This window comes from Aythya marila (genome assembly GCF_965140915.1).
Source record: "Aythya marila genome assembly, chromosome: 7".
In the NCBI taxonomy this organism is placed as follows: domain Eukaryota; kingdom Metazoa; phylum Chordata; class Aves; order Anseriformes; family Anatidae; genus Aythya; species Aythya marila.
In genome coordinates this window covers 23,767,167-23,780,318 of record NC_139048.1, presented here as the reverse complement: position 1 = coordinate 23,780,318, position 13,152 = coordinate 23,767,167, and the positions used below count along the sequence as shown (strand labels likewise).

The following is a 13,152-nucleotide window of genomic DNA, read 5'->3' as shown; positions in this document are numbered from 1 at the left end:
TATAAGCTATTCAAATACCCTGTTTCCTTTCTCTCATGATCTGCTCTACTTCCCAGAGATTTCTTCAGATTTCTGAAGTTTATAAGCCATAAATTAGCAAGTCATCAGTAAGTCAATGGGAAGAATCATCTGTTAGAGATTCCTTCCAGAAGGAAACATGGGATTCAATAACTAAACTTCACAGAGAAAAATAAAAACTGCAGACAGATAGATATGGTAAACAGAAAGACAAACAGATAATTTAAGTTGACAGACCATCTTGGATTCATTAGACATTTGAATTTGATTAAAAATTAGAACAATTTTTTTTTAAAGCTTATCCAAATACTTTGGCAAAGGTCCACTTGCAACAGTAATGAGACATAGCTCCAAAGAAAGTGACATTAGATTATATTAAATAATTTGATACAAGATGTAAGATACTATATTCCAGTGGGATGAGGCTGTAATAAGAGAATGTGACATGGATTGCATTATGATCCCCAGGGGTGTCTCTATTTTCCATCTGCTAGCCATTCTTCTAATCCCACTGTTTCAAATGAAGTCTCACTTAGTGATAAAGAAAATCTGATGAGTGTTAAATAGACTGACAGATAGAAGTAATAGGACAGACTTTTCCCCTCATTTTTGCATACTTATTAAGTATATCCATTCTTGTGAAAGCAAGAAGGGAAGTGTGGGAAGTGATATATAATAATATTATGACTTTTTTTTTAAAAGAGTCTTCTAGGTCTCAAATCACGTTCAGATCCTGAATAATTTTATACTTCTAGTTAAGTGTAAAAAAAAATAAATAACTTCTTTCATTCTCTCTGCCTAAACTTTTAAAAAGCTTTTTTGGGTTAGGCATCAAAGTAGTAGATGTTGCTGTCCAAATTTTGTCTCAAGAAAGACTGACTCTGTTCTATAAATTCCCTGATTTACCATGTTCCACAAAATATACAAGCCATGATTTTCAGTGTGGACATTCCAGGAAAGGGAACATGAGATGCCAGAAGTGGTGAATTAATCAGCAAGTTTTAAGGAATTATGACTTCTTTGTTTCCTCTCAGGTGCTCTTGCAGAAAATCAGTCATGACACTTTGGGGTGATTTCAATGGCAAGAAATGCACTGGCTGTATTCATGAATGAAATGTTCAGAAATTTTAAAGCTTTTGCTACTTTCTGCATTGTCTGTAAAGGCTTACTGAGCATTCAAAAAGCCCCTAAGGCAACTTTGAAGAGTAATAGTGGAAGCATAACAATTAACTCAGAAGAAAATATAAGGAATTTCATAAATAATAACAGGGCGTGTCTGGTGTCTGATAAGGAAGCCTAGGGTTTTGTGTGATTATAGCATCAGATTAAAGTTTGTTTGCAAGTGAGATGATGACAGTGGAGATACGGTTTACTCCTGTGTTGCACTACAAGCTTTCTAGTATGGACCTCTTGTATATGCAGTAACATTTAACAGTTTTAACTGCTTCTTTTTATACTAAATTATGCACTAATTTCTCATGGTGATGTAGCTGTGTTGTGTCTAATATTGTGGTATTTTTATGAAAGGAGAAGTATTGTAGATAGGGATTATAGTACCATCAAGACTGAATGAAAGAATAAGTCTTCGTCCTTTAAATTGGTGGAGGCCTCTCATCTAATCCAGACCCCAGCAGAAACAAATTACTGTGCTTTCTTCTTATGATTGCAGTTTCATAGGCATGCATCAAGCTAAGAATATTAACTTTTATTTCTTAAATTGCTTTATAGACAAGTGTTGCACAAGTTCTTAGATCATGATAATGTAAGGTAATTTCATTTAACTGTACCTGAGCAAGGAAGATGAAATAAAGAAGCTTACAGTGAATCACTTAGGACAACATGCTATTGCAAACAAACTGAGATGCACACTGTAATATGCAGTTTAAACAAGGGAGTGTGCCATTTATCCAGGAATAAAGTCACTGAAATGCACTCAGTAAGCCTCTTCTCTAGTACAAATCTCACTTTGGTGGGCATGAAATATCTGAGAACCTACATAACAGAATTTTTCTGTATTATTTCTATGTGGTTCAGAAAAACACTATCTAGCATTTAAGTGTTGCCAGTGACATACCACCAATATTCACTGAGCAAGACTGAAACCTGTATATATATATGTGCTTGCCACAGTTTTGTAGCTGTCATAATTCACAACTAATCAGGGTCTTGTATGTGGCTGTACATTTTTTGTGCCCATTAACAAGTTTGAGTTTAAGAAATTGAAATTATTTCTTCTTGGTTCTTAATATATATAATGATCACACATTAAATTCATGTCTGCATCAGAGGTAATGTTTAAATGAGTGCCATTAATGATTTTCCATTTATTTTAATCTGATATATATATTGATATATATATAAATTAATATATGATACATTAAAATAAGGCATGTGTTTAACTGAGTAATAGGGGGAGAGACACAAACACAAGTGTAGAATTGTCACTTAATTGAACTGAATTAATAGTATCTTAATATTGGGGTAAATCATAAAAGCACAAGCAGCTAGCAAGGTATTATACATCAGCGTTCTTTAAATATACTAATCTAACAGATAAACAAGAAGATCATATCTACAGAATCTGTTGACATTTATTGACTTCTGTTAGGAAGACAAAGTGGCTGAGACCTGTCCTTTGTTGATAAAAAAAAAAAACAACACAGACTTTAGAAGGACATTTTGATTTCAACCACAGCAGTCTGCTACTGGCATGCAAAAAAAAAAAAAAAAAAAAAGAATTGAGATGGTTGATAGTTAAAGGTATGATCAGAAAACTAAGCAGAAAGATGATAAAGATATCTGAGCACATGTATTTGATATAAATATTATAGTTTTATAGAGACATCTAGGTCAATATGTGCCATATATCATTCAGTTACTTGACAAGTGAACACTGTGTATTCAACTGAATGCTGAACAGAATTTTGTATTTATTATCTTTGATTTATTATGACAGACTAGTTAAAGTGAATTTTTTCAAGTTCTTTATACTTGTTCCAATAAAATGGATATAATTTCTTTCAAAATAAACAGGCAAAAGATTTGCATTTTGTATTGTGTCCTCTGAAGGAAGAACCATGTAAAAATCCTTTTTGAAGAATTGTGTTCACAGTGGATCTGTTTTCATTTACAGTGCTATTTACATGGATTAAGCATATGTTCTCAATTATCTCATGTAGGAATTCTATATGTTTTAGCTTTTGCTTGTTTCATTTTTTCTTCCTGAAACTATTTGTATTTGTGGTGGGTAGGGACCTTATATCAGCAATATTGTTTACTTTATAAGGAGCTGTTGCATTTTTAGATGATGTTTCATTGTCAGTACTTGAGAGGAAAAAAATAAGGTATTGTAGAGAATTTCAGCTGGGTAGAATAATTTTCTTATTTAAGTGTACTCTTCTGTATTTGGTAATTAATGACCATTAGGAAGATGGATATGGAAGAAGAATGGATTAGTCGGACACCATTGCTTGATGACATATATTCCCTGATAGGCTTTGTATTCTCTGTAAAAGATGATTTTTGCAACATTACAATTACGTAGTATGGATTTCCATTCTTATATTCACCAAATTTTGCCTCTGGTGCAGTTGCACTGACAACTGTTACTTTACAGAAGTAGTAGTCCTCCTGAATGCTTATCAGCAATGAAAATATCTAAAATCATGAAGTTTAGTTTTCAATATTATAGGGAAAATTCTAAATTTCTTTTTAGGTAACAAAAAGAAAATAATAATTTAGATGAATGCTGTATTACTTCTGAGGATTTTCATAAACAAAACCTAAATGCTGAGGTTAGATATTTCTGTTGAACCAAAATTATTAATACAGTATTTTCCTACCAAGCACCTCCAGCTGCAAGCAAAAGATATCCAATATATTGGCTTTACTTTACCTCATGGTGCATGTAAAAACTGGGTGGTGCATAGAAAAGGAGTGATTATTGGCACAAACAGAGGAAGCTATAAATCTTCAGATCATACACAAGACAGATTGGAACAATATAAGCTCTCTTAGTTTTCTAAGATAATGTACTGAATAACTCTCTCTGGGCAAATAGGAAATCTGTTTTCAATTTCTTCTACTTCTAAGCAAAAACATAATTTATGGTAAAAGGAGATTTCTTTGTGGGAGTTTCCAACCAAAAATTAATGTTAGTCTCTCATCAGAAAACATTGTTTGAAAACCAGGAGAGTTTTTTGTTACAGTCACTGCTCAGGATGCTGTCTTGTATCCTGAGAACAGCAAAGACAGGAAGAAAGGATAATGCCTAAATAACTCAAAATCAGAGTGCTAAAATGAACACATGGTGCAGATGCCTTCTGACACTTCCAAAATAATCAGTCCTGATGCTCAAATGCAAGTGTATTTGACAGCCAAATGTTTTATTTTCACTGAATCAGATTGGTATGAAACCGTACTGAATGAGAATCATAGCAAGAGTGAATTATTGTTCCAAATGCAGCTGCTTTTAGTGGGAGTTTTTTGGAGTAGAAGACCTCTGGAGGTCATTTCCAACCTCATGTATCCTGTAATCTTGCAATCCTGTGAAAATTTCTTCTGTAATAGATTAACTTGGGCTACAAACTCTATGTGTTCTGTAGTTTTTCTCCTTGGTTAGTCCATATTTTCAAAGCTATTGAACATCTTTACAGAATCTGAACTTTCTTGAAAAATTCTAGTTACATTGATGTATTGGATTCATTAATGCATGGACATTCATCCATTTGATAGTGCGGGAATCTTAGTGCTTGAAATCATATCTTCTCCTATATTAAAGGCTATTATCCTCTGATCAGACTGTATGCACAATAATACATGCACACGCAGTGCCAGCAGATCAGGTGATTTGATCGCTTAGGGAAACTGAGGAAAGGTGCTTCTCAGACTGGGAATTCAGGCATGGTTTTATGCAGCACAGAGGCTGCTGGAAACTTTGCCAAGCTCTAAAGATCCCAGAAGAAACCTCTGGGACTTTTTGCACCAAAAAGTTATGAACTAATATATTTTGTCTTGTTTTCTGATATTGTGCTTACTATGTCATAAAACAGTAAGGCTTGAAGTTAGGGATTTTGTGCTTACAGTCTGAGAAGCATACAGTGCTTTGTATACTTCTGCACCAAAATCTTACGTTAAGATTGAGCTAAATCTTGGTGAATCCAAAGCTGACAATCCAGATAGCTAGTTTAGCAATAAAAGTTCGTAGTATCGAATTCTGTGTTAAATATCTCATGTCAACATATATTTTTTCCCTGTCAAAAGGAATTAAAAGTATATTTTTTTTTATGGTTACTATGACTAAAATTATATCCAAGGCCTGGTGATGTCACTGAGAACTCATACAAGAGGAGTGTTTGAAATTATCATATTTCTAAATAAGCCTTTTAAACTGTCCTATGCTGTTTATAGAAGTGGTAGTAGTAGAACAATACCATAAAGTGTGCTGGACTGGTCTGATACTGTGTTTTGCTTTCCTAGTGACCACCTGAACCAATGCAAAAGTAACAGTACAGTGAAGGTGATATTATTTACACCATGATATATGCTGTTGATTTATTCTCTGCTCTGCATCATTATCCTTTTTCCAATGAGTTCTGTGCAATTTTCACACACATTTCATCAAGCACCAAATTACGAAGCAAGAATAGGCCCATTCCATTAGTAATCATTGCTGCCACCTGTTATTTGTTGTTTCCAGCCTATGGGCTTTCTGCATTACTGAATTGTCCACAGAATAATTGTGAAATAAGTGAGGGTTGGGCAGTCTATTTTTTCCCTTTGAAATACCATGCTTCAGATTTGGCAGCTCAAGTGGTTGTATATGTTTGTGAAATTATGTCTCTGTAAGCATTTGTGTGTAGACCATATGACTGTAACGAAGCTGGTTTTCTTAGTTCAGTAATTGTCTGTATCACCTTGTCCATCCTCCTGACTTCTGTAAGCAACGCGATGACTGGAAATATTAGCACTAGGCATATCAGAATCACCATCTGTCATAAAACAGTAATGGAGTAATGTCACAAAACAGAGTAATGGAATATGGGTTGAGTTTATTCCGTGAAGGAAACTGAGAGACAATGTAGGATATTCTAATCAAGAAAATTTTGGACTTTGCTTTACAATAATGAAGGAACAATGATCCATTAAGTCAGGAAGAGTGCAATTTCCTAGGCCTTTTCCTCAGCTTCTTGTATAATTCAAGAATGTATATGTTGGTATGTGCTTCCATTTTGCACAGTCAGATACATCTGTTCAGTATAAATGGAAAAATGTGGAGTACCTTTGTAACCTTAGTTCAAGCTTTGGTTCTTTAATCAATCTACTGCAATAGTGTGTTAATTAATGATTTCTTATTGTAATGTATTCTCCCTGTAGGATTTACAGCAGGATTTTTTTTTTTTAATTACTTATGGCCTATAATTGGCAAGCTTTGTGCTGCCTTCATTGGCCAAATTGTCAGCTTTTAACTGTGGAAAAAATAGAATAATTTTAGGGAGATTTGTTGTCTCATCATGTCATAAATAAATAAATAAATAAAATTTAATAGTATCTCTCGGTAAAGGAAGCAAAGATTTTTAAAACATATGTGTAAAATAGAGAAATATGACTGAAATGGGCCGGTTAATATAGCTAATAAATATGTATATAAATGATGCCACTTGCTCTTAAATGGGCAGTATGCTTGACCAAATGGTTTGTTGATAATAATCTTTGCAGGTGAAAATGTATATGTTTTATGAATTGAAAATCACCTTTTGGAATTGATGTTTTATTTTTTCTGACTTTGTGGAATTAGGTGTTAGAGAAATGTCAAGATGACTAATACTCTTTTGGCCAATAAATTACTGTTTTATTCTTTGCTTTCTTGCTTGCTTGTTTTACTTTCTTTGTGAAATTAACGGTGATTTTTCTGTAACAGGCACATAGTTGTCTGTGGTCACATAACACTTGAAAGTGTGTCCAACTTCCTGAAGGACTTCCTGCACAAGGATAGGGATGATGTCAACGTAGAAATCGTCTTTCTGCATAAGTGAGTATTTTCAATATAAGTCCTATCACATGTTACTAAAACTCATTGAATTAAGTAATATGTTGTGGGGGAAGATATAGGACCTTTCAAACTCCAAACAACTGTAAAATGAATATATGCTTTTTTTTTTTTTTTAAACAATACAAGAAAGAAGCTTGTAAACATTTTTTTTAATTATTTTAAAAAATATTTTAAACAATAAACAATAAACAATAAAATATTTTAAAAATTATTTTAAACAATACAAGAAAGAAATACAAGAAGCATTTTTAAGAAAAGTATTTTTGTGCAATTGTTTTATAATGCATTGCTAAGCCCACTTGTATGAGTATTTCAAGCAAACAGATTTTAGAGCCAGTCACGTCAACCGTGGTTTAGATATCTCAAATAGGAGTTTAATTATGAGAAAAAAATATATAGTGAAATACTAATAAATAGATGTGAGAGTTCTTTAGCATAAGATACTTATTTGAAACTAGCATAATTGGTAAAATCTGCAAAACTAGTGAAAAATGCTGTGTGTTGTATGAACTTATGCTCTCTGAAAATATTTTTTCACTTTTCATTTCACAAGGAAAAAGTGCATATTTTGTATTGAACAAGATTTATAAAAAGAAACATGTGGGCACAGAAATAGTTTTAGTGTGTATGTGGTAGTTTTAACTTGTAAAGTAATGTAATGCATTACTTTATAGTGAAGGTAGAAGAGAAATTCTTGTTACCATACTTGGTACTGTTCTTTTACCCTACATACCTACACATGCTGTCTCTTGCATTTTTTTCATGTGAGATTTGGAAGAATGCCTTAAGGTGGTTGATATTAGTTACAGGCTCTAACAAGTGATGTAACACGAAATAGGTGTACCTATGGAAGAACTTGTTAGAAATAGCCATGTGCTTGGGAGAGAGGCAGATTATTTTCTGATCTGGAGTAGCATCTGTTTTGAAGTCCTTTAAACTATGAATAAGTGATATTTCTGTATTTAGCAGCAAGTTCTGTACTTTTATTCCTGTTAAAGAAAATTATTAAAAGCTAATCATTTGTGATAATTCAACAAATGAAGCTGGAAAACTAAGAATCAGCACTTGTACAATTTTTCTTATCTATACCTTTTAAATTGAATTACAGATGATATCCTCAAGGTACTACTTTATTTGTTTTCTTGTTTGCCAGTTCTAAGGAAGTACAGGAATTGACTGCAAGAGGAAAGTGAATTTCCACAGTGATGGTGATAGGAATTGCAAAACTATATATGCTTATAAAGGGAGTTCAGCACCTGTCTACTTTTTTGTGCCTGCTTTTTTTATTATTTATTTTTATTCCTCCACCCACCCCCAAAAAATATTTGCATGTATCTGTTTTATTTGCTTATTAATTTAACATCTGGCATCAGAATGATCTCATGTACCTGTAACATAGCTATTTAAGAAAAGTATTTCCAAGGTTGTGCCCTTGAAAATATAATGTATTATAATATAATAGATGCTCTTCAATTTAGTCATGCATTTATGGCAGAATGAAATAAGACAAAGTCAGAGCAAAATCGTTTGTTTTAATTCTAGTTCTTACAGGCCACAAGGGTCCCGATGGGATTCCTTTCCTGGATTTTAGTGATTTTACATTGAGCTCTCTTATTTGATGCAATCAACCATTTTGAGAGTGGTAGGTACAGAGGATTGTTGCATTAGCAGATGATTTCTATGGAAAATGTTGTGAGAGGATGTTTTTAAACTTTTGCACCAGTTCTTCTGGATTCACATATGTGAAAAAGTGACAAATGATGAACATGCAGAGTGGCACAATTAAATGGGCCAGATGTGCCGTAGACAGAAGAGAGGAAGTGTAAGCAGTATAGTATTTGTCTTTTAAGTACTACATGCTGTTTCTACACCACAGAAAAAGCATCAGCAGAAGTCTGAGCACCTAATAAATAAATGGGTCAGTTTATAAATAAATGAAGTAAACTGGGACTGTTATGGAAACTAAATTCTTGTTTGCTCTTGTGTTTTCTTCCTCTTCTCGATGCAGTATCTCCCCTAACCTTGAGCTGGAGGCTCTCTTTAAACGACACTTCACTCAGGTGGAATTTTATCAGGGTTCAGTCCTTAATCCCCATGACCTGGCAAGAGTGAAGGTAATAGCTCTTTTGTTCTGTTCTCCTGCTACCTGACTTTTATTTAATTACTCATTGCATTATTTTAATAAAATAATATCTAAAAAGTGATATTTTTATTCAGATGCTCCCCCAAAAATGTTTTTTCCTTTTGTATTAGCTTGTCTAATGATTACAATATTACAGTATCAGTCCTTCTGTCCATAAACCTTGTTTCCTATATATCTTTAGATCTTCAAAGCTACAGTAATGCTGTTACTTAAGAAACATTGTATGCCATTCTATTGAACTCTTTATGAATTTTTCACTGGGGTTTAGTTCAAGTCTATTTAACATTAATGTTTGATATAATAGGACATTGTCTTACTGTAATTGTTTAAAATGCTCCTTCATCAGAACAATTAGAAAATGATTTTTCACCTGTCAAATCCTTTTTCTATTGTCTAGAATCCTGATAAAAATACAACTTAAGATACTTGGTAGTTAGAATCAGGTAGTTCATTGTCTAGAACTCTCTGTAGTAAAATATTATTATAGAGCACCACCTTGTTTTTTTTTTTTTTTTTTTTTTTTTAATTTCCCTCACATGGAATGTAAACCAACTACTTAAGCCAATAAGGTTTTAATGCAGCGTTAGCACTTTCTGGAGTAGTAATTGTGTCTTCTGCCCAATTTGGCTACAGAAATTGCTTAACCTTTTGTAGCCCAACGCATACTGTGTTTCAGTTCATCAGTGTTCTCATTATTACCATGAAGTTGTATACTGGTATTTTGTTCTCTGTTACACCATTTTTTGTGTTGATATTTGGTTGTATACAATGAAAAAATCTTTTGTCATCTGCTTTTAGTTAAATAGGGCTAAGGTTTGCATGAACATAGAGGTCCTGTGAACAGATAAGTTCTCTTGTCCTTGTGCTTCCTGAAAACTCATGCTCAGATCCTAAATCATAGGTTCAGCCATCTCTTCCTTTCTGTAATAAGAGGATACTTAAATTCCCAAACAAAACTGCAAGACTAGTGGGAGCACTGTAGTACTATAACAGGAACTTCCTATGGATTTAGGGGTCTAAATTTCAGTATCTGATTACAAAATATATTAAAATCATTATATTAAAAGATATAAAAAATAAAAATAAATAAAAAATAATAAAAATATATAGAATTATAATTATTAAATTAAAGGATATTAAAACTTACGTGCTTTAGCTTAATACAACATAGTAGTAATGAATGGAACTATCAACCTTATCTGAGCACCATTAACAAGCTTCAATAAATTGCTATGTGTATATGAAAGCTGTTGCCATCACCCACGTTGCTTATAAAATCTTGTAACACTTTTTCTTATTAGTATTATGACACACAATCAGGATGGCAGTGTTGGAATCCCTAATACTTTATCATGAACAAATAGCTGAAAACAGAGGTTGCTAATTATTTTTCTTTTTCTTTGGTGTCTCAGATAGAGTCAGCAGATGCGTGCCTAATTCTTGCCAATAAATACTGCGCTGACCCAGATGCTGAAGATGCCTCCAACATTATGAGGTAATGTCATTAATTTTTAATTCTTAAATTTGATTAGCCAACTGGTGTTCAAATAGGCCATATCCTCCACATACAGCTTTATTGCTGATCTGAAGGTCAATGCTGATAAATTACCCTGAAGACCATTTCACAGTTTTCTTAAGGGGGCAAATTTTAAGATGTCTCAGAATCTCAGAGATGAGGATACCCTTAAATTCCTGCCTAAACTGTTTTAGTTTAGCTTATAGCATGTCAGAAAAAAATCAGGAAAAACTGAACCAAAAGTGAAATCTGAAATCAGAGTATTTGTTTCGGACTTTGTACATGTATATTGGCCGTTTTTTCTCATTTACAATATCTTTGCATATTCAGATATTTGATTGCTCTTTTTCCAGCATAGCTCAACTGTAATTGTATAATTGTATAAACAACTAACAATTTATGTATTCCTCTCTGCTAAGTCAATGAAGGAATCACACAGATTTGAATTTCTCTCTTTTTTTTTTTTCTTTTTTTTTTTTTTCCTTTTTTTTTTTTTTCCAGAAATGGCCTGTAAATCTCTATTTTCATGGTGTAGGTAAAAATGCATCCTTTCAAAAGGGACATGAGAGCTTTATGTAGCGCCTTTTCTGTTTCTTTGTTATAACCACTTACAGGTCATGCTACAGTACTAGTTCTCAGAATGTTACAGTACTAGTGCATCCAGAATAGAATCAGCTGCAGTTATTTGGCTTGTGATTACTGTTGTACAGTAGAGTACAGCAGAGTAACTTACTAATGTTCTCCAAATCCACTGGCAAGCAACATCTCTCTTCTGGATCTTTATTGCTTGCTGTGTTTGTTACTTTAAAAACTCATTTTTTTCTAGATGTTATGGTGAGGGATGACATGGCCACATGGAGCATGAGCTTTGGTACTCTTTGTCATTTTGTAAACCTTAGAGTTTAAGTATTCATAACTATGCACAGGAACAACAAAAGTGAAAGGAAAGAAAAAGTCATTGTGCTGCTGCAACAATAAATTACATAAATGCATGCCCTGCAAGGGCTGGTGTTGACAATGGGACAGAAGGACCTTTGATCACCTCATACCTCATTGCTCCTCAGTAAATCTGATATCCCAAGTAATCACACTACTTGGGGAAAGTGAGGTATGAACTTCATGATAGCAATGATACAGTGGTCTCCAAGATCCATCCTCCTTTTTAACTCTGAAGACCAACATTGCTTAATGATAACAAGTCGCTTATTATATTAGGGGTCACCAAAGCTTGTCCTGCTTCCTCCCTGTATCCTCTGAAGGAAGAGGATTAAAGGATCAATTAGTGGATGGTAGCTAATGGATGTGGATGGTAGTTACAGTAAAACTAAGTCATTCAATTTTTTTGTGTTTTGTTCATAAAATCTTAGTTTTAATGAGACCAGTCTGACCTTTTAAAAATTAAAATGTCAAAGATCTGTTAAAAAATTCTCAAACAAAATTCTCAAACAAAATTGACCAGTGCATTGAACCAGTTTTATTTGTCTGTCAGATGTTTGCATTCTAGGATTTGAAGGAAATAGGAGAAATAAAAAGAAATTTAATAAAGCTACTTCTCCAGAAGAAGTTCATTATGCACAAGATACCTGGGTGTCTGTGGAAGGGGCAGGGTTTATATATGCCTAATGTTATTTTTCAGTCACGCTTTTGTGTTTTAATGTAAAAAATATATTTTCCATGTTAGTTGCATACATATATTAAAAGTATTTCAGCTGCAGATTAGTGCATTCTTAACACATTTAATACTTTTAATACATTAAATATAATAAAATGCAAAAGTGTAATTTCAAGACTGGAATTCTCTTGTGTCCTCTCACATTTAAATGAATTTAATTCAATTAAATTGAATATTTAATTGAATAATTCAGAAAGAAATGGAAAATTAATAGGAATAAATGTTTTGTCCTTTTAAAAGATGATGTAAATTGAAATAATGAATACCTTTTTTTTTTTCTCTTTCTTAAGTTTGATCATACAGAACATGGCTTGTTTCTTTCATTAATTTTACTGCATTTTTTTCATTCTCTCTTCCTAACACATTATCAATCTATTCAGTTCTACAGCATTTTTATTCCAGCCATATCCAATCTGTATACAGCTGGATATATGTTACCCTCATTAAATAACGAAGAATAGCTGCAATAGCTGCAGATTATGGAAGTAGACCTATCTGTTATAAATTCAGAGTTCAGATATCAATTTCAATATCGAGTTTAGGAATAATGCAGAAAAAAATGAAGATGAACTTGCACTTGGATTCAAGTCAAATAAAATCATCATTCAAGGTGTTTAAATATGATAGAAGTCTAACAACTATAAACAAATAATGGAAGGGGGGATGAAATGTCCTTTCAGACATTTATCATTGCAAAACTTGATTACATTGATTCAAAGAAACAAAGGTAATCACTAAAGATGAGAATAATT

The 13,152-nt window shown here is 33.0% G+C and overlaps 1 protein-coding gene across 1 annotated transcript in view; it reads left to right on the top strand.

The window, feature by feature from the left end:
• Positions 1–13,152, top strand: part of KCNMA1 (potassium calcium-activated channel subfamily M alpha 1) — a 464,321-nt gene that overhangs the window by 325,781 nt on the left and 125,388 nt on the right. Inside the window, exons 10-12 of the mRNA XM_082764953.1 lie at positions 6,938–7,048; positions 9,078–9,183; positions 10,625–10,707. Coding sequence (XP_082621079.1) covers positions 6,938–7,048; positions 9,078–9,183; positions 10,625–10,707 — 300 coding nt within the window. The remainder of the gene's footprint in view (positions 1–6,937; positions 7,049–9,077; positions 9,184–10,624; positions 10,708–13,152) is intronic.